Source organism: Xiphias gladius, chromosome 24 (assembly GCF_016859285.1).
Source record: "Xiphias gladius isolate SHS-SW01 ecotype Sanya breed wild chromosome 24, ASM1685928v1, whole genome shotgun sequence".
NCBI classification, from domain to species: Eukaryota; Metazoa; Chordata; class Actinopteri; order Istiophoriformes; family Xiphiidae; genus Xiphias; species Xiphias gladius.
The window spans coordinates 9,844,871-9,866,267 of record NC_053423.1 but is presented as its reverse complement, the minus strand read 5'-3'; the positions used below and the strand labels follow the sequence as shown (position 1 = coordinate 9,866,267).

The window sequence follows — 21,397 nt, the reverse complement described above, 5'->3', positions numbered from 1 at the left end:
TGGAGGGGGGGGGGGGGGGGGAGTTCGGGGAACCGGGGTGGTGAACGAGGAGGCAGAGGCTTCGGGTCCGGGGTGGGAGCAGGACAGAGCGCCGAGAGGTGGAGCAGACACCGGGTGGACAGACAGGACAGCGGCGGACGCAGCTGGGAGGCAGGCGGGACGGTGGGGTTGGGGGTGGGGATGGGGGGAGGAGAAGGAGGAGGAGGCCTGGCTGGTGGCAGCTACGTCACGACCTGCCTACCTGTTGGGATCTTTTTCGTTTGTTTGTTTTGTTTTTCTTTGTTTTTTTCATCCCTTATTTTCAAATATTTATATTGTATTTTTTGTTATTATTGGCCTTCCTGTACCGTGTACTTCTTTGTACCTGACATAATACGTAAATCTTTTCTTGAATAAAGTTGAATAAAGCTACCTGTTGGGATCCGACTCTGAGCACTGATATATTGAAATCAAACACACTTAAATCTGGTCTTTATGCTCATGTCCATCAAGCAGAGCTGAAGAGCTAAGGCAGTTCCAAAACATACGTGTGTGTGTGTATATATATATGTATGTATGTAACTGTAAATTAATTGTAAATGTCTAAAATATGTATATGTAAGGAACAGATATGAATGAATTACGAAATATTTAATGTTTCATTTGATGGAAATTTAATAGGAATGTTATAAATATTGATTACCTGTATGGTAATATACTGTAAATTTTGTATTACACTGCCTGTGTTTTAAACATATTTTCATTTACAGTGAAATAGTGTTTAGTAAAGCACCAGGCCTGCACATATGGAAAGATTGGGATGACCGGTTGAAAACTGTACACGGAGAAGTTAAGCAGTCATCCAAAAATTGTATGGAAGAATAAATAAGATTTCATATGAATTAATTTCATATATGCCATCAATTGTAAATGCCCAAACTGAATACGTAAGTAAGAGGAATTAGCATAAAAAAATCACAAATGTCTGTAACATTTTATTGAATTGGAAATTATTTACTGTAGATCACCAGTGGCAGGTAATATAATGTACATTTGTTCTACAGATGATGCTTAACTTGTGGACCAGCCTGTAATAAAACACTAAATAAGAGTCCCATTAGGACTTAAGAGCTTTCAAATTAATAGGCCTGAGCAGTCATCCTCTATGTCATCTATGCAGATGGAAGTCTGGAGGAGGAACCGAGCTCTTGGTGACCACACTCTATTAAACAGGAGTAGTAGCATCATAGTCCCAGAATAACGACTGGCTGTGAACAGGACAGATGCTGACAATCTGCATTCTTCTTTTTATATTCACCATGGTAAATAGTTGCTGTATTACAATTTTTACAAATATTGATTTTTAGTAATGTGCTTGGTATAATATTCTTCTATTGTATTTCTGTTTTAATGTCAATTATGCCTTATGTAGTCACTTTGAATTGCTTATATGTACGAAATGTGCTATATACTGTACATACTTCCCTTAACTTGCCTTTTTGTTTTAATGGAATTGATTCCATTATTACCATGTAATAGCCTGGAGCTGTTTATAAAACCTGTCAAACAACTGCTTTAAAAGAGACCTACTATATATGAAATTTTTGACATATGAAAATAATTTGTTGTTTGTGATATTTTAAATTATTGTTGTTTATTTTCCATCACTGGCAAAATTGCCCAGAGATAATTTCAGACTGTAGTAAAAATTAGGGGGTGTTATAATACAACTGTACACAACACACGCGTGTGTGTATCAATATACACACAATAAGAGTTGCATAACCCAATGACAACAGAATCTATTAGATCCATAAAGTTTACTGATTAATGTTACCCTGTAATGGCTCAGTGGTGAGGAGAGACCCTTGTAGTGTGTGTAAGTGTGTGTGGCTCCCAGAGAGAGGAGAATGTCCTTAAATCACTGGAGTTTGCTAACTAGGGCCGGCTGGCCTCTGTTGGACCTGTTAATCGAGCGTTAAAATGGCCTGTCATAAACCACTGGCCAGAGACTTCAGCAAACAACCTTAAGACTTCGGAACACACTCGCTCTTTTTCTGACTGCCCTCTGCCTACCCAACCATAAGAAACACAGCGACACACACACAAAATATTAAATACACACGGATTCACTGCAACCAATGGGTACCAAGTGTGTTACAAGCACACGCACACTCAAACAAACAACATGACATCACCAACATCCACAGTCTTGCTCACATGTACAGTATAGAAATTCAGTGACTTCACCAGCCTAACACAGATGTTCTCTCTTACACACAAAGATGAAGGCACACACTCAACATAAACACACTCATTATACACACATGGTGTATCAGACCTGTCACAGTGACGCAGTTCCCAGCACAATTACGTAAATGAGAAGTACTAGCATGTGTTGTGAAATGCAAAAGAGAAGGGGAGAGACACAGAGAGAGTTTATGGTGCATGACATCATCTGATCTGAGGTCTGTGGGTGGCGCACAATGTAGCAGTTTGGGATAAGTTTCAAACTAACGTGGATTTTCGGATTATCAGCCTCTTTTTGCTGAAAACAAACAGTCCAACCAGAGTGATGACCAACACACAACTACATTTTACACGTGTTTTACGGTAGGGAAAAAACCAAATCTGACAAACATACACCACACACTCACCAGCGGTATGCTCTTGAGTGGATCTGCATGTGAGGGCAGAGTTGGATGTAAATTTAACTCTAACCATTACATAACCGGATGACTGTAACTTGTACACTTGGATGCTGCTTAAATTTCTCTTTCCATTTACTTTTTAAGTCCCGGATTACTCTGCAATTCATGGATAGCAACAGTCAAAAAACCACAATGTATCGCGTCAACGAATGAGCCAGATAAGTGATGTAGCCACAGTGAGCATAATGCTACATCCGCAGTGAGGTCGGCAAGTTTGTTTTACCTTTGACCTGAAACACCGTATTTTTACAGACAAGGTGACATCAAGCCCCGAGCAGGCAGCTCTTTAAAAGCTCCCAGTCTGGCTGTTAAAAGCAATGCTGAGGTGAAGATGCCAGATGGTAATGACTGGTACTGCCACTGAGTTATGGAGGTAGCGGTAATCTCAGTGGCATTGTCTGCCTCAGGGCAACAGCCAGAGACTTCCTGGCTGCCGTCATACACTTTTTAATGTGACTGTGCACTCTTCGCAGGCACACACACGTGCTGTAAAACATCCCTTATCTTCCCTGAAAACAAAACTCAGTGATTCACATCCACACAGGGGAAGAGCTCAAAACACAGAGTGACATCATCACAACTTCCTGTTTCTTCTCGTTGCCACGGCTACCAGAAATTGAATACTTTAGGCGATTGGTGGATGATGAGTCAGTAGGGTTTGGTCCCATGTTGCACTTCAACCACAACAAAACCATATCCCTCCGTTCAGCTCCAGCCCGACTGGAGCACCGGAAAGCCTGACCAAACATGGCAGAGATATTACTCCATGGTTTAGCTCAGTGGAGATGTGAATGACCACAGTCCCTCCTGGTGTTTTGTGTGGCCAATGGGATTACATGGCATAACATAAAAAAATTCCAAACAGTGGGCATGTATTTGTTTTTGGAAACAGTAATTGATATCAGTGCAATTTGACTGAAAACCATACACAAGCTCGAATACTCCAATACTCAATACTCTCTACTAAAAATCTCCAAACTATACTGTACAGCCTAGAATTAAAGGTCTTCTTTCTATACAAAACACAATGAATAACAACTTCTTTATACTGTGAAGCTCTTCCTGTATAAGATTTGTTTCCTCTACACAAACTTGTGTCAGGACGGGGTGCGACTCTTTGCCCTGATCATGACTTATGACATCATATTAAACACACAATGGCTACCAGTGTGTAGCCATGGATCTACAGATGGTAACAATAAACCCAGTCTATCACAATGTGTTACACTTTATCAATGACATTCTGTCATATGCCTTGGAGTTTTTAAAGATTTATAACCCCTAATGTGTTTTATGATTTTTGTAATACCATCTCTAGGCCTGTTTGTTCATTCTGTTCTTTGCTTGATTGCTGGTTGTCTGACTTAAGATATGTTATTTCTTGTATGCTGGTTGCATGGTTGTCTGATTGTAAATGTTTTTGTTCTCAGGTCTGTCTTGAAAAAGAGATCTTGATCTCAATGAGAGTAAGTGATTAAATAAAGAGTTGTGGGGTAAAAAGGCGGTACACCTTTTTAGGTCACTAGATATCAAAACTGCACAACTTGTGATTTATATAAAATTAACAATTATTAATAGTTATTATAATATAATCACTGATTTAATTATTAGTCTTTTTAAAAAATAATTATCGTTGTTGTTGTTTTTTATTATTTTTGTTATTGTTACTATGCCAACAGCAGTTAGTGGTTAGCACTGGTATTACTATACCAGTCCTTTAATCATAGCTCCATAATAACGTCCCAGTTGTTTTTTTTTTGTCGAGATTAATTCGTGACAAAGTGGGATCAGAGGATCATAACCTTCAGAGAAGTTCGGAAAAAAAAAAAACCCGTGGCGGCTATTGCTCATTTTGAAGCAGCAACTCGATACAGTCGCTGGGACGTCCCGTTCAGACAGACGCTGAGAGCGGGGAGAGAAAAAAAGAAAAAAGGCAGAAAAGAAACGTGGGTCTCATCCGCCCACACGGTCTGCCCCTTGTCCCGTCACGTTGCCGCTGGTGTGTCTGACTCGGCTCTTCTGTCGGCCCAGGTCCACCACCATGCTGCCGCCCTGTCCCCGTCCCGTCCCCGTCCCGTCCCCCTACCGGCCGGCGTCGTAGCCCCGCCCCCCTCCCTGAAATCCCTCTCTCCGTACGGGACCGCAATGATTTAGAAGTTCAGGAATCCCACGTGACGTCACCGGGAGGGTGATGTAATGCTTCTGTAAATAGAACGTATTGTAATCTCGCTCCAGTCCAACGTGGTTCCTCTCTGGAGCGCCGCTTGTCCCGCTCTCCTTGTAGGTAAGCCTCCGCAATCTACTTCCATTCACAAAACTTTAAACTCCGCGGGCCGCCGCTGTCCCGACGCTAAACCGCAGTCTGCTGGAATTGCCTTTACACCTCATAGTTTGTTTGCTTTTTTAGCGGTGCCGGAAAGTTAACGGGGGAAAGTTTTGTTGGCTAGCCGTCCCGGTGAAGTCGCATCACCAGGCGGACGTCGGGTCGAGCGCGAGCGTCTATTTGGGGGGTGTGACAGCACTCTCCGTACAGCTGTGCCGGGCTTGTTTATGAGTTGAACAGGTTGCTTTACGCAGCCGCGGGACGGGAGACACACCGGGCCATGCTCTTGGGACTCCTGCGGGCACTGACCGCCCGCCTGCCGGAGGGGCTCGCCGGTCAGAACCGCCGCCTAATTTGAGCTGAACGAGCTCCAAGCTCAAGCCGGCGCGACCGGTTTCGGTGTTGTTGACGTTCATCCATCGAACATGGGAACTTTGAGGAGTCGTAAGTATCTGGAGCTGGACATGTGGATATTGTATGTGATTCACAAGCACAAGCCGCGATTTTTAAAAAAAAAAGTTGTGCTCGTAGTATGTCATTCATCACTATTGCTGTGGTGATCATAAGAGTAGGGCAATGACAGAGGAAGAGGCGGGAAGAAGTCTTATAATTAAGGACTTCTTCTTTTTTTTTTTTCAACACGGACATTAATCCCTTTTGTTGGCAACATGTTGGCTGGTCTGTTGTTGGATGCGTGTATTAAGGGTGACGTCATTGTGCGTCGATGTAACCGCTCTGACAGAAGGTTTTGCTGGAAATGTGCTGAGTCTGCTCATCTCGTACAATTGCTGCTGAAAGGAGGGGGGGGGGGGGCGGTTGAAGACAGTGATTATTATCTTCAAATGATCAGTTTCTATGTATCTATGAAATACGTGATTACATAATATCCTCGGTAAATTGTAGTTGTACAGAAAATCAGTGAAACATCAATGAGTTTGTAAGTTATCTAAATATCTATCTGTGTATTAATATATATCTGTGGTGCTGTGAACACTTGCTTGCTCATTCTGTCTTGTAACACAAAAACGTACATGCTCACACACACACACACACACACACACACACACACACACACACACACACTCACACACATATGAAGTCACCTTGCCTGGGGTTGGAAAATGGGGGCTGAGGCAGGTTCAAACCTGTCAGAAGTAGGCCTACAGTGCGGCCCTCCCTCTGCCGCCTCCCACCCTCATTCCTTCTCTCTTCCATTCATTATGTCCTCCTCCTTCTCTCTCGCTGCGTGTCTCTATCTCACTGCCACTTGCCCTTTCCATTCCCCTCTCCATCACCCCCCCCACACACACACACACACCTCTTTGCCACACCACACACACACTCTTTCCATTTCTTAGGGAAGCATGTACTTTTGCCCTCTCTCTCCTCTCTCGTCTCTTTAGCGCTCAGTCTTTCCCATAACATCAGGGCCCACTTTGCTGTCTTCTCAGCGCTCCCCGCTCAGGCAAACCCAAGTTTCAGAGCGTGAGTGCACCTGTGAATATGTAATCCAACGCATTTCTCTTGAACATCACCTACAACCAAAGAGACACTTCCTCTTCCTTACCAGAGATAAGAGGATGAAAAGTTGAGGATGGTTGACCTAATGACCTCTGGGTCTTGTCTACAAGTGTGTGAATCTTGTTTGGTGACAGGCAGCTCGGAGGAATGCCTGAGGTCGGGGAGTTGAAGGCTTCTTCCTTTGCTCTCAATAGAAAATGAAGGGCCAGCAGCAGTAGCACTTCAGATAAGTCATAATTACTGGCTTAATATCGCCACTGAAAAGCTGGCTGGGTCAAGCCTGGGTTAGTGCCCTGCAAGCTGGCTCATTATTGTGCTCTAATCTTGTTTGTGTTGATATTTTTATCCTATGTTGACTTGATTTTTATGTTATGCGGGGGCGTGTATGCAGCCTTTCATCGCACTCGTGTTATTAAGTGATGCCCCGATGAAAGCCTAATTGTAGGCTGAAACAATTGCACTACACTTAGCACTTTGCTGCATAATAATCATGAAAAGTAAAGATAGAGATGCTGTGAGACTTTGATTCACTTTGGTGCTTACATGTTGTTAGTAATGAGTAATGAATAGTCAGGGAAAACACAAACAGATTGTATGTATTGTAACACTTGTCCTACTAAAAATGACTACCTGCAATAAACAGCAATGCTGTCAGGACCCAAGACTGTTGCACTCCCGCTGGCACCAAAGGGATCGTTTCCCTCGAGCTAATGTTGTGTCCCAGTGCGAAACAGCCATCACTCGTGGCATCTACCTCATTACACACCGCTACCACAGTGCTTCCACTACAAGATGTGATAATAGGTGGATAAGCATATTATACAAGCTTAATGTGTGATTTATCTGAGGGAACTGTCTGTGTAGACACAAATATAGAATGAGGAACTACAGACCGCCTGCTGAATAAAATCATCACACATAAACGGTGACCTGAGACAGCATGATGGTGCTGAAGGTTAATATGTTGTTCTTGCTTCTTCTGTTCTCTTGTAGGCTTGCGGATGACATGAATGACAAACAGGACAGGCCTTATGTGTGCAGCGCCCCGGGCTGCTCTCAGGTCAGTTGGATACAGTATGTGTGTGTGGGACCTGGGCTGTAAAGGCTACAAATCCTAAAGAAAAATATATAATTATCATTATAAAGCTTGATTATTGATACTGACATAATAACAAAAAAATGTAAGTTAAATAAAACTCTTTAATGTTGTAGAGATGATATTATCACATGCGTATTGATTATGGAAACTATAACTGAAATAAATGTAGTTTTGTGAGGTCAACTGCACAGCCTTGTTCTCTGCATGCTGGGAAAAGAGAGAATGGACAAAATGTATTTCCAGGCTGATAATTACAGGATTTCTCAAGATTTGAGATTAAATTTGTCACATGATCATAAAATATGTGCATTGAAATGCAAGGTGGCTGTGCTAAAAAGGCTAGTGTTTGATAAAGAATTATATTATTAGAATAAGATTAGAAAAAGATGTAGAAAAAGAAATGAAATGGATAAAAACGTATACATATAGAAATGACCATTATGACTGATGAGTCAGCCAAGAGGCATCAGCTGATTTAACGTAACATCCCCTCCCATGTGTCATGTTGTACAGCTGCACGCATCTCTTCATATCTTTCTCACTCTGTCGGTGTGCTGCAGCGCTTCCAGTTAGAGGAGCACCTGATCATCCACAGACACAAGCATGAGATGACCCTCAAGTTCCCCTCCATCAAAACGGACACGGCTTTTACAGGTGAGACTAGCACCAAACTTTCCTCCCACATCTGCCATTCTTGTCCAACGATCAAACTGGTTTTTATAGAGTTCGTGGGCGTGTGGTTTCTCCCATCCTCTGGGGATATTTTGCTTTTAATTAGCAGCTTGCCCCCTTATCTTCCCATTGTCACAAATAATCTTTGCCTTTTTTTTTTTTTTTCACTGCTTAGAAATGCTTTATGTCACTCAGATCAGCTGTTTTCTGGCTGTATGTGTGTGTGGGGACCTCTTTTCAGGATCAGTGCTTGATGAAAAAATGACGATGCTACGTTATACAGTATGAAATCAGATAAGCTAAATACAAGCCGCCTTCCCTCAGTTAGTCTGTGCTGTGAAACAGAGCGGCTCATGTTGCAACATGTACAGTATATCCCATCAGATTAGACCAAACATACTGATAATACTGTCAGTGAAGACCCACTTTGATTTAAATAAGTGGGGAGGGGTCGCACATGGGTCAGAACAAACCTTCTTAAATATTTTACTCTTTATTTTGACATTGGACAAAAGTAAGATAGACAGGAGACAATCTGCTGGGAGGATTGCATAGATGTTACCGTGTATTTCTGAACAGGGAGAATTTAACAACTGGCACTAAACCCTGATTTGTTGCCGTTTGCACCAGGGTTTGACGATTATATTAGTTTTCTGATCAACTGAGCAGATATTTATCAATATCAGATGGACAATCGGTATCATTTTTCATTACAGCCAGGTTTACATACTGTAAATAGACCACAGTAAGTTTGCAACAAACAGCTATTTTTATCAATGAATAATTTTCTTGGAATTTCCTTGAATAATTGTCAGGTCTATAAAATGTCAGAAAATAGCAAAAAATGGAAATCACAGAGTCCAAGGTGCCAGCTCAGATAGCTTTATATGCCCAACCAATAGTCCAAAACCAAAGATGTTCAATTTACTTTCATATAATACAATGAAAAGCAGCACATACTCACATTTAAGGGGCAGGAACCAGAGAATGTTTATCATTTTTGCTTGAAGAATTACTGAAACGATGAATTTGTGTTGATTGACTGACCGATTAATCAACTAACGATTTCATCTCTATACCACAGTTACACAGGAACTGTAAAACTATAAAAACCTCCTAACGCCTTTAAGAGATTTTGCATACTTTTCATCTTCTTCCTCTTCTTTCAAGACCTCTTGTTTTAAAGAGCTGCTAACCCAATGAGAATTGAATTGTCATGGGATTTAGTGGCGATATTTGGTGTCCCATGATAGTCTAAAAAATACTTTAGATGCTTTTTGTGATTGAAAAAATACAAATATGAGAAAAAATGGCAGTCTAACCACAGTCTAATGTGTACTGAATGTAATGATGAATCATCAATAATGCCACGGTTCTTCCTCAACTCAGACATTAAGTAAAAAAGATTTGCAGTTATTTAAAGGCAAAGTGAATGATCTTGTAGCCAGTTATTCGAGACTTGTTTTTGCTTCAATATACGAATCAAGCAGTACGTCACAGCTTTAAGGTTGTAAATGTAAAAGCATCTACAAAATCTAATGAAGGACGCACAATAGGTGCATGACGAGCAGCTTCACTATCCAAGTATTTCTGCATTGTACCACCATGATCCACTCACTGCGAAGTCTCATGCGCAGAACACTGTCACGTGACACTGTCTGTAACCATAGAAAGAGCTGTCTGTCTGGACATAAACATCAGCAATGACATCTAACCTCTGCAGACTCTCCTTCTGCGTCTTTCTCTCTCGCTCTCTCTCTCTCTCTCTCTCTCTCTCTCTCTCTCTCTCTCTCTCTCTCTCTCTCTCTGTGCCTTTGTCCTGCAGCCTGTCACACCTCCCGTAGGAAGTCTTATGTCAAAACAAAGAGACCAGCTGACCTTTGACCCCAGCATGTTTAGACAGCTCAGAGAGACAGACTGATGTTATCAAACACAGAGACTTGCCCCCCCCCATGGCATCACAACTTGGGCGACAGTTGATTTAGAAAGCCGAGAAGCTGAAACAAGAGAGATAGGGCAGCGATACACGAATGTCTGCTCATTTTGTTAAACCTGTCTCTCCTTTTTGTGTGTGCATTTGTACGTACTGCTTCCAGACCAGACGCCAACGCCAACCCGCTTTTTGCAGAACTGTGAAGAGGTTGGTCTGTTCAAGGAGATAGAGGAGGAGTTTCTTCAAGCACAAGAAGAGGAAAAGAGCAACCAGGTACATTTACGAGAAAATATAAGGCAAGATTAAGCAGAATTTCTAGTCTTTTGGCTCTCTCTTGCTGAGCTTAGCCTAAAACGAACAGAAAACGAGAATCAAGACATACACATACTTGTCCCTTATAACTGCTAGGTGTTTACTTCTGAGGTCTGTCAGGTTTGTGTTTTGAGTGACATTTGAGTGTGAGGGAGATAAAAGCAGTCAGGCCCGATTAGGCACCTGCAGATATCTGACCTGCTGCAAGGAAAGCCACACCAGGCGATCACATGCTGAAAATGATAGATATCAAACCCACAAGCCCATGCAGACACATACACCTAAACAAAGGTATGCATGCATGCCAACACACATCAAAGTCACCTAAGACCCCATAACAATCACAAACTGAAAGTACATACTGCCCTCAGAGTTCAAAATGGTCCCAGCTTTTTGTGGCTCCCGCTTCTCCCCACAGACGCTCACCCATAATGGGCCATCCTGTATGAGCCAGCACCAGCTCAAACCCCAGCTTCAGCTTCAGCTCCAGCACCCACCCCAGCCTCAGCACCCACATCCCCAGCCACCGCTGCACCATCCCCAGACCCATCCTCTGCAGCATCCCCAGTGTCATGGCCCCATGATGGGCCCCAGCTGCAGCCTGGCTGCCCAGCAAACTCTGTCCTCCTCCCAGTCCGGATCAGTCATCACCCAGGCTCCTTCCACGCTCACACACTCAGAGTGAGTATGGTTATGGGTGCACACATACACACCTTAAGGCATCCAAACACACAGGCACACATATAAGTCTTACTTAATCTATTCATTCATACAGCAATACATCGCATACACACATATTTCCTTTTAATGTTGCCGTTTCTCACTCTTTCTTCTTCTCCTTCACCCTGTCTTGCCCATCCTGTTTTGGACATATTATAACTCATTCCGTCTGGCACAGTCTGGCATTCCCCCGCCCCTGCATCATTTATCACTGCACTAATTAACTGAGAGAATGCGTGGGGAAAAATCAAACATCAATTTACTGGGAGAACAAAGTAATAGCAAAAGAGACGGAGAACCGCTGCGTAACACCAACTCGAACCCACTGACAATACCCACCCTACCACCCGACTACCGCCTCTGTTATGTCTTTTAAGACTCAGAGTCTCTCAGCGTCTGGGCAGCTTCCATGGCTCCCTGGTTATCACCCAGCTCAAGAGACAGATTAGAGGAGTTCCTGTCTTTCATCTGACCAGCTCCCAGCAGCTGCTCCCACTCTTCCTGACAGTTGTGAGTTGCAGTAGACACTTAGTCATCTGAATTCTAGCTTATATAGACATATTCTGTGGGTTTAGAGTCCACTTTCACAGCAATTTTTATCACAGCCTGCTCTCTTGAAAAATTTGAAATTTAATATAATTCCATATACCTTCATACAATGAAAATAGGTAGGAACATTGTAATGGAAAATACAAGCAGCTCTTTAACAACAGACTGTAAAAATTAACACCACTTCTTTAATATAGATTATACATTTGCAACATATATACATTTCATAATTTCAATCTGAAAAGGAGCAAATTTCATAATTCATGCCCATGACAACATGTCCGTGACTGGATTTTCCAATTATAAGCATATGTAAAGATCATTATAATAAACAGAATTAAATCAAATGCACATTTCTTTTGTTGTAATATTTAAGTTGAAATTATCTTCACTTAGCCTTTTGTAGTTTTTGTATTGTTGTGTCTACTAGTCATCAGTGAATAAGTTAAATTAAGCTGTTTCGTATTTACATTTTCGACAGTGTTTATATATTTTTTTTCTTCAATTAATCCAAAGTGGTTTTTCTTTTTCCTTCAAATTCTTTTTTGGGACTTTTATTTCTTAATTGGAGAATATACAGTGGTGACAGACAGGAAATAACAGGACGAAGAAATGGGGAACGACATGAAACAAAGGTCTCCAGCCAGACTCAAACCGGGGATGTTGCGATTACATGGTCAGCCCTTCAAATCCCACCAGGATGCCTCACGTTTATGAGACTCATCTTAATACTTTAAAGGCTAAGAAGGAAGTTTGAACTCTTCTCTTTTCCCAAATCTCAGTCTTACAAAAATAAAAACCTCTTATCTGCTGTCAACAAACCTATAACGGATTTCTGCTTGCAACACATACTACAGATGAAAACCAGCCTCTGTCACATCTCTGCAGTTGATTACATGAATCAAGGTACCAGAAGTAAGTCAGTGACATAATGAGGTCCAAACATCTGTCCAGGACCAGAAAGGACATGACAGGACAGTGCGGAGAGAGCTGACACTCGATTATGCTACAGTAAATCAGTGCCAGCCGAGTCCAGACAGCATGTTAGTCAGCGAAACCAGCCAAGTGTTACTAAATGAACCACGGATCGGGTGTCGGACTGTTTCCCCTCGTGTTTACCATCGGTTTCCATAGCGACCTGGTCTCTGGGTGTCTGGCTGTTGGCCCGGTAGAACTGTTGTGGTTACATTAGGAAATGTTGTTTTGGTTTGTCTGTACTTTGAGTTGTACGTTAAACTGGGCCGCATACCCCAGATTCGGTGATGACATCATTGCCGATGACCTCAGTGCGGCCACGGAGGCCCATGCCGTCCGACTGGCTGAGAGCCAGAGCGGTTAGGTCAGCACATGGCACCCCGGGTCTCTGCATCCCCTGCTGTGATCCCTCAGCTTCTCTCCTCCCTCTACAGCTGTCACTTTTTTCACCTCATCATACTTTCCATTGTCATTGTTTTACCTCAAACCTCGATTTATGCCTTTTTACTGACATACAATAACATTCAGATTTTCTGTCTCATTTCTGACCGGATTTACCAGAATTGTCGATTCACCCAGATTACAAAACAGCATATTTCCTCACTTACTTCTTTGCAACTAGCTAGTTTCAGTTTTATGTGCCCACATTTCTGAGATATTTCCTCTGACATTACTTCTTCCACCCCTTGTTGCCAGATTTGACTGACTTTAAGCAGCCCATTCAGTGCCTCAGATATGCCCAAAGTAAAAGTAGCCTTTTTTTTTTTTCTCTAGTGGGATGTGATGACACTTTGTTAAAATAACACACACATGCACACAGCTTGGTCACAAATATGTCTGCATCTACTCAGCCATAAACAATTAACCTCACCCTGGCTGAAGAAGAGCGCAAGAGGAAAAATCACATCCACCAAGTCTTTTGATTAACATTTCATTAAACTGATATAACAGACTTAAACAGGTGTAACAGATTTTGAAAGGCTTTATCACACTGGTATGAAGGAATAATAGTTTAAAGAAAAAATATTCACCCCAGTTCAACTGCTCAAATTATACAAAAGTTACCCCAATTTATCACAAGCTACCCAAAATCATTTTTACTTGTCCCATCATAGAAAGCAGCTCAATTGGGAGGGAAAGTGAAAAATCTGGCAAAACCGCCAGATTCAAAAATCAGAATCAAGATTGTGGTGCTTACAGCACGGAAAAAAGACATTTAAGAATTTCAACAGCAACATCTCTTTCCAGAAACACTGTGTGATCCTGGATAATTCACAGAACAATAGATTTCTTGGAGACATTTGTTGTGGTAGAAAGTTGTTCCATTGAAAACTTCACAGTAAGGTCAGTGGACTATCCGTAGAAAACAACAATGATTCTAAAAAAGACAAATTATTGTTTAAAATGTGATTTTTCATTGTTTCAGCACCACAGACAAAATTCCATTCACTTTCATTGTATTGGGGTGATGGTAAAGATCTCAGGGACAGATATTTCAGCACTGAAAACGTAAACCAAAACTATATTCAGGGCTGGATAACTCTAGACCCTAACTCTAGACTCTAACTCTGAAGCGAGAGATTAAGTCAGTTGGTGTTAGTACATATTAATCAAATCCCTCCACTCTCACTCCTTCGATTCATCCATCCCCACTTCCCACATTGACTCTTTTTTTTACCCGTGTCCCTCTATCTCGGTCTCATCTGCCATTAAGACCCAGCTATAAATGTTTCAATTTGCACCTCTCTCTGAACCTGGATTACTGAAACTTTAGCCATGGATAGCTCTCTGGCATGACCCATCCCTCTCTCTTTCTCTCTCTCTCTCTCTCTCTCTTTCTCTCTCTCTCTCTCTGTGGACGACCACAGCCCAGTTTCCGGGCCACTGTCCTCCCTCCTCCACATGCGGAACAGACACAGACAACCACTGCCAGCCTCCTTACCTGGCACCCTGCCAGACCCCGCAATGCAAGGGGCATCTGCTCAGCACATGCCTGTAAGTATGGGAGACTGGTTGCTCACACACATACAGTCGCATTCAGACACGGGTGCATTATGATTTATAGATGCAGGTAGAGTGGCCAAAGTGGTCAAGATCCCCGAGTTAGAAATATTCATGGCTGACAGAAAAATTCACTTCACTCTTGTGGATGAATTAATCAAAAGTGTCAAACGCCAGATGGATGTGACCTTGTGGGGAGCTCTTTATACTTGAGGTTATGTTGGTGCTGATGCTTTTTCTTGTCACGGTTGAAAGGTTATTTTTGTGACAATTTTTTTCTTCTTCTTCAGATAGAGAAGCAGATGTCTTGTCTAATGGGCATACCAGGTCCTGTACACAACCCCTCCTGTTCCTCGCCTCAGGTACTGACCAGCCCAGATATTTCCTTCCTGTTTCTGTGGATTAATATTCCTTTCTGCTCTGGTAATAGCATTGTGCTTGTAGTCTGTACGAGCACACCATAAATGACCATTTACGACAACATTAAGTGCTACAGATAGACCACTAGTGGCGTTTTGAAAACGGATACCAGTGGCCTTGTCAAAGTGATGAAATCTGCTAAATTAGAAGCTCCCTATAAAAAGGTTGTTAGAGGTTTTATCCATTTGAGCAAAACTGAATGATAGATGATATAATAATTAAAAAAACATTCACTAGTTGAGTCTGCTTCACAGTTTGCCTTTGGCTTATTCCTTCCTTATCATAATATACAGGAAACAGAGTAATTCTACATGTTAACACACAGACATGCACACACATACACACAGAAGGAAGTCATAATCTACATGCTCTCCCTGACTTTCTTGGTTGTTTTGTTTTCCTTGTTTCAAGTCTTCCCTTGTAAATTTTATATGTCCTCTTTCTAGGTGCATGTGGTATGAATTGTTAAATATATGTGTGCTATCAAAAGCAACTGCATAGGGAAAACTGTGAAATTCCCCTGCGTCCACACACACACACTCTCTCTCTCTCTCTCTCGCTCTCTCACACACACATGCAGACACACACACACCGACATACACATGCCCATACACAGTACATATACATATACACACTCTCACAGTTCATGACTTTATGTGGAGAGCTTGTATATAGAAAAGTGGTGTCAGGTTTCAGTTCTATGCTCTGGTAATTTAGTCTCATCAGGTGTTGGTTTTTAGTTTTTCACGGCGTGAAACAGGACTCTGCTTCTGTAAAACCACAGTAGGTGTATTAACCTCTGCTGTACAGTAACTCCGCGCTCAGCTCAAGTCGAAAAGTAAACATTTGACAAATGGATCAGCGTATCCTGTACAGTTTCATGGCTTCATTCACTGATCCCTCCAGACAGAAATATCAGCGTGGTGTGTCATCCAGGCCAAGGCCATCCATGATGTAATCACCAGCCCCAGTGTCAGGGTGTTTCTATGTAGTAAACAGAGAAGAAATACTCGTGTCTCGTCCTGTTCAGTGTGTGTGGCTGTGCATGTGTGTTTGACTGGCAGCCTGGCTGGATGATAAAGCTGGCACAGACGGCTCAGTGACCTCATCCTTGGCAGCCGCTAAATGTGCTCCCTTTTTTTGTCGCTGAATGGTTGAGAGAGAGAAAAAAAACTCAGCAGCTTCTTCTCTCAAAGAAATATTGTGTAACAGGGAGCAGATAGCAATATTGCCAGAAAGGGGGGGTGATGTCATGCTCCAAACATGACCTCTCCCCTCTCTCCCTCTCCTCTGCTGAGTGTAGGAGAAAGGTGAGATGAGGTTTAATTTAGCTCTTACAGTTTGTTTAGTCAGATGATATGTGGGACTGATTAAGTGTGAAGGTATCAAGCTGCATTTATTAGAACACATTATCCATCTTATCCACAGTTGTCTTCACAGTTGTGTTGTGGATGATTAGGAGAAATGGCAATGATGGACTAAGTGGGAGATTTTGGCTGAGAGCAGTTCATTAGTGTCCACTTTAGTAATTCCAAGACATTTTGCTACATAGAGGTAGGATACCGCAGGGATCTACATCTAAGGACTGGCTACTTGGGCTTGTTTGACCTGAAGTGACTTGTATGTTGGGAGCTTATCTGCTGTTACGAATTTAGCTGGTTCCTGGGGGTCAAACACACCCAACCCATGATGAGAGAGAGATGAAAAATGTTTCTGTGGAATCACGAGCTCTTCATGTATAGGTCTTAGTTTTAAAACATACCATCTCAAGCATGTTAATACTGGAACGTAATGACAGTAATAGGCAGTATTTCAGTGGCACACAGCATATTTGAAATATGTGGGTTTTTTTGTGAGTATTTTCTGATTTTCTCAGCTGGGGTCAAAGAAATATAACATCGGATTTGAATCATTATACTTTGGAAACAGTGTTTTGTGTTGTATTTTCTCATTTTACATTATTCTCTGGAATAAATAATAAGTATCAAGATGCTTAATTATACAAACCATACGTTTTTCATGGTACTAAATTCGTTAAGACACAAAATATCTTCTGTAATATTTAGCATCCGAAATTTCTCTTGCCATAAATAGTAGTCTAAGAATTGTTTGCAACAACAGGGTCCTGTTCAGTGTTACTTGGGGCATGGTCCTAGTTTTCACAGCATACACCGGGCAATTTGGAAATCGAGTGAATTTTTATTCATACAGCCATAAATCACAAAACACACATTTTCCTCAAAAATGTTTCAAAAGTTTAAAAAAAAAGCAGAGACTTCAAGAAAGGCATGTTATATATACACAGAAATAACAATAGTAGATTAACACTATGGAGAAATAGAATGACAACATTAAGTATCGTACAAGCATGTATAAAGAATACGGTTTAGAGGAGACTTCAAGCAACGTCAAGCGCCGGAGGCACCTGGGGTGCAAAACCTTCTCAAAAGTGTAAAATCAGATGCAATCACTTGTCTTTCTATATTCTATGTTTTCATTTCCAAGCCTAATCCTATGGTCTCCTTACAGCTGGTTCACGAGTTTCTGGAATATCTCAGAGTAGATTTTCTCTGATTTTAGCATCCCTAGAGGCCATAATACACTCAAAAGGAATGTGCAGTTTAGATGAGATGATATTAAAATAGACAAGTCTTAATGAAAATGTCAATCACTGAAGCTCCAGCTACCAGTGTGTTTGTCTTTCTTGAAGAAATGACATGTACAACTCTTTGCCTGTGTGAGTATAGAACTGACTCATAACCTAAATAATGCTAAAGAGGATCTTTTATAAAATAATGCATATTTTCAATAGAAGAGAAATGATATATATTTGATGTTTGTCATGTTTGTTTTGTACATTGGCTCTAGTGATTGTCCTGATGGCTGCACATGTATTGAAATTCAAAGCTGATTTAAGGTGTTCAGGGTTAAGTTCTTATAAATGGATTCTTATTTTCTATTATGCATTTTTGACAATATACAGTACATCAGCAGGACACTCTACATAACCGGTGTCACTATTTGATGTTTACCTTAAGTCTATTTTTTTTCTCATTATCTCCACTCAGAGATCCAAACAGACGCTGGGCCATCATTTCCAACAGCACCACCCAGAAATGGTCGCCATCACCAACCCCGTTACATCCATGGGTCATATGATGGAGATGATGTCGCAGCGCCACCAGGCGCCTCCACTGCAACACCACCATCATCCTCATCCTCATCATCCTCATCCTCATCATCCACAGCTTCCAGCTCCACCCCTCCCCTACCAACAGCGATGCCACGCCCCTCCTCCACAGCACCTGGGAAGCTCACACGGCCATCAGCTTCACCAGTCAGGGAATGTACCGCACGCTCAGGCTCACCAGTCACCGCCTTCACACCTGCACCAGGCATCGCCTCCTGCACCTCCACTGCCTGTTCCAGCACAGGTACAGTGCTTTACATTTACTGAATATTTTAACAATGGCACAAGTAACACCTGACCTCATATTTCTGCATTCAGGCACAGAGAAGTTACTTTGAATGTGTCTTTTTTTTTGTTTTTTTTCTTTCAGTTATCACCAGTTGCACATCAGATGCAGCCCTCGCAGCCTTCCCATTCCCAGCATGCACTGCAGGCGGGCAGTAGCTGTAGTGGTGGAGGGCCAGGAGGAGGAGGAGGAGGCGGCAGCAATCGTCGCAGGAGGACGGCAGAGCAGAACCCTGACGAGCGCAGGCAGAAGTTTCTGGAACGTAATCGGGCTGCAGCCACCCGCTGCCGACAGAAGAGAAAGCTGTGGGTGTCGTCGCTGGAGAAGAAAGCTGAAGAGCTGACGCACACAAACCTGCAGCTACAGGTGGGACACGCTCTATGCACAGACAAGCACACACGCAGACACAATCCACACTTCATAGATACTTAGTATTTCTCTGTGTGCTCTCAGAACGAGGTGACGTCATTGAGGTCAGAGGTGGGTCAGCTGAAACAGATTCTGCTCACCCACAAGGACTGTCCTGTCACCGCCCGGCAGAGAGAGGCACAGGGGTATCCCAGTGAGTAAAACACCATACCCTCTACTCCTCGCTAGAAATATCACCAGCTTTTCCAGATGCCTGACACCAATCATCTCCATCCACAACTGAGGGTTTAATTCCGATACATTATACCTTATTTGTGCACATAAGGGAATACCCCATGGTTACAAGTTGTCCTGTTTTAACAAACCACCCCTTTACACACACAGGGACCTTAAACTGCATGTTATCACATGCAACTAAAATGCACTTAAGAGTCAAAACTCTGCTTGTATCCCCGGAATCTAACAGTACATGCACTTTTATTCCTGTGGAGAGCCAATCGGGGGGGAGCACTGCACTCTTAGCTCTCCAATCAAAGGAATATATTTTTCATTTTCATGCTCATTTAATGAACCAGACCTTGATGGTGTTTGTAAAACTCTGGAGTGCAGTGCTATTCTTGCACTGGCTGTTTTGCCTTGCATGAAGCTAGCATGGAGCTGAATGCAGACCATGCCCATCTTGCACTCCGGTCAGGCTAGTTGATATTCAGCAATAACTGAAACTGTAACTGACCTATAATAAAAAATATTGAAAAAATACTGCACCTTGTGGCTTAAATGGATTTAAGCGCACTTAAATGTTTTAAGGGTTGAGCTTCAGAGAACAAAGACGGATGCAATATTGGCATGTGTTATATTCATATATTTCTATTGTTTTCTTTTTACCTGTATGTACAGTATTCATCTGTTAAAATAAAAGAGATATTTTCCTTTAATCTCAACTGTAACGGGTTTTCATTCATTTGCTGCTCATATAAAACCAAGTGCACACAAAACCCTCTCACAGAATGGACAATCCACACAGGATCAGTGACTTTGATTGACAGCTGTTTCTGTGTCCAGCTGCAGGGGTGAGCCCAGGAGGAAGTCCCACCCCTGTAGGTCCTGGGTCTCATCTGCAGGCCATCCAACACAACAGCATCTCCACCTCCTCGTCAGCTGCAGGCGACACAAGCCATGACCCTCAGCCTGGACGCTAGCCCTCACCATATAAAGAAGGGGGTGGGACTGGATGGCTGAATCCTACCAGACTGAAGTCATTTTCTGTCATAACTACACTAAAGTCTCACCAAACTGTGGATCCATGTCTCTTTACATTGTAGATGAAATACTGAACTGGATAGACAAATTTATAAATCTGTGTGAACACTGAGGTATCTTTCAACATCTCATCTTTCCTTGGTTGGAGAGGATACCAGAGCCACACACTGAGAGATACTCCTACTTTCATTTCGATAACAGGTGCAAAAATGTCCTTTTCTGAAAGCCTTGCTAAAAACTGTGATGTTACATGGCAACTGGATCCTGTGTTTGTTCAGAATATGTCTGTATCTGTTTCCCAGCAGTCTGACCATTGCCTGCTACCCACTGACTATGCACACACACTATCATAACACATCATTTCGTCTTCTCTTGCTCTTTTACCTTGCACTAATTTTAAAAAACAAAGCCTATATATTAGTTTATATTTTTAACTGAGCAGCTGCAAGTGCACACCCTATGCCTTCCCTTTGAAGCAGAGGCAGCTTGTCAAAACGATGTATTTTTCTACATGTAATTAATATGAAGACAAAAAATTTTTTATTTTAAGATTTCAAATCAAACCCTCGTCTGTCTAAGAAAGCCATTTAAAACATGATTGTACATGTTTTCCTTTGGACACTTTTTTAAAAACGCAACTGCCCTAAGACACTAAATACCTATAAACTCCACCTCATGTCTCAATACCTGTCAGTTTAATTTAATTTACACTTAAGTTACACTTTTTGTACTGTAAAGATGTTGACAATCGCTGTAAATCTAATGCTATAATAAAAACACTTATTCTGGTATTTTCGTGTAATCTTTTTTAAAGATCTTTATGATATGAACTCTCTCAGAAATTGTTTGGACACAGTAAGCCAGTTATTTTGAGCAATGAGCTTATCAGCATGATTCTGTACATACAGTATGGTCTAGTCTGCCATCTAGTGACCGGTTTTGTTAGTGGTGATTGACCGTGATAACTGGAGTGGTCAGCAAAGGAGATCATACCCTGTTTGATGTTTGGCCAATACTATTATTCCTTAACGTGTAACACACAAAGAAGCAGCTAAAAATTGGGCTTTTCCTCATTTA

At 42.0% G+C, this 21,397-nt stretch overlaps 1 protein-coding gene across 6 annotated transcripts; it reads left to right on the top strand.

Moving 5' to 3' along the window:
* Positions 1–4,932: 4,932 nt before the first annotated feature.
* creb5a (cAMP responsive element binding protein 5a) lies at positions 4,933–21,095 on the top strand. Of its 6 annotated transcripts, none has more exons than XM_040120990.1 (11): positions 4,933–4,974; positions 7,528–7,594; positions 8,194–8,287; positions 10,402–10,511; positions 10,969–11,231; positions 14,663–14,789; positions 15,086–15,157; positions 18,284–18,649; positions 18,776–19,057; positions 19,145–19,253; positions 20,123–21,095. In XM_040120990.1, exons 2-11 carry the CDS (start codon positions 7,541–7,543, stop codon positions 20,257–20,259), a joined length of 1,614 nt encoding a protein of 537 aa, XP_039976924.1. In that variant the 5' UTR covers positions 4,933–4,974; positions 7,528–7,540; the 3' UTR covers positions 20,260–21,095. The 6 variants fall into 6 exon arrangements, with proteins under 6 accessions (XP_039976924.1, XP_039976925.1, XP_039976927.1 ...); XM_040120991.1 differs by having other exon boundaries at positions 4,937–4,970; XM_040120993.1 differs by having other exon boundaries at positions 4,941–4,974; positions 8,147–8,287.
* Positions 21,096–21,397: the final 302 nt, after the last annotated feature.

Coding starts and splice junctions, on each gene's coding strand:
- creb5a (XM_040120990.1), top strand. CDS start 7,541: ATGAATGACAAACAGGACAGGCCTTATGTGTGCAGCGCCCCGGGCTGC. Junction 14,790..15,085: donor CATCTGCTCAGCACATGCCT/GTAAGTATGGGA, acceptor CTTCTTCTTCAG/ATAGAGAAGCAGATGTCTTG. Junction 15,158..18,283: donor CCTCCTGTTCCTCGCCTCAG/GTACTGACCAGC, acceptor ATCTCCACTCAG/AGATCCAAACAGACGCTGGG.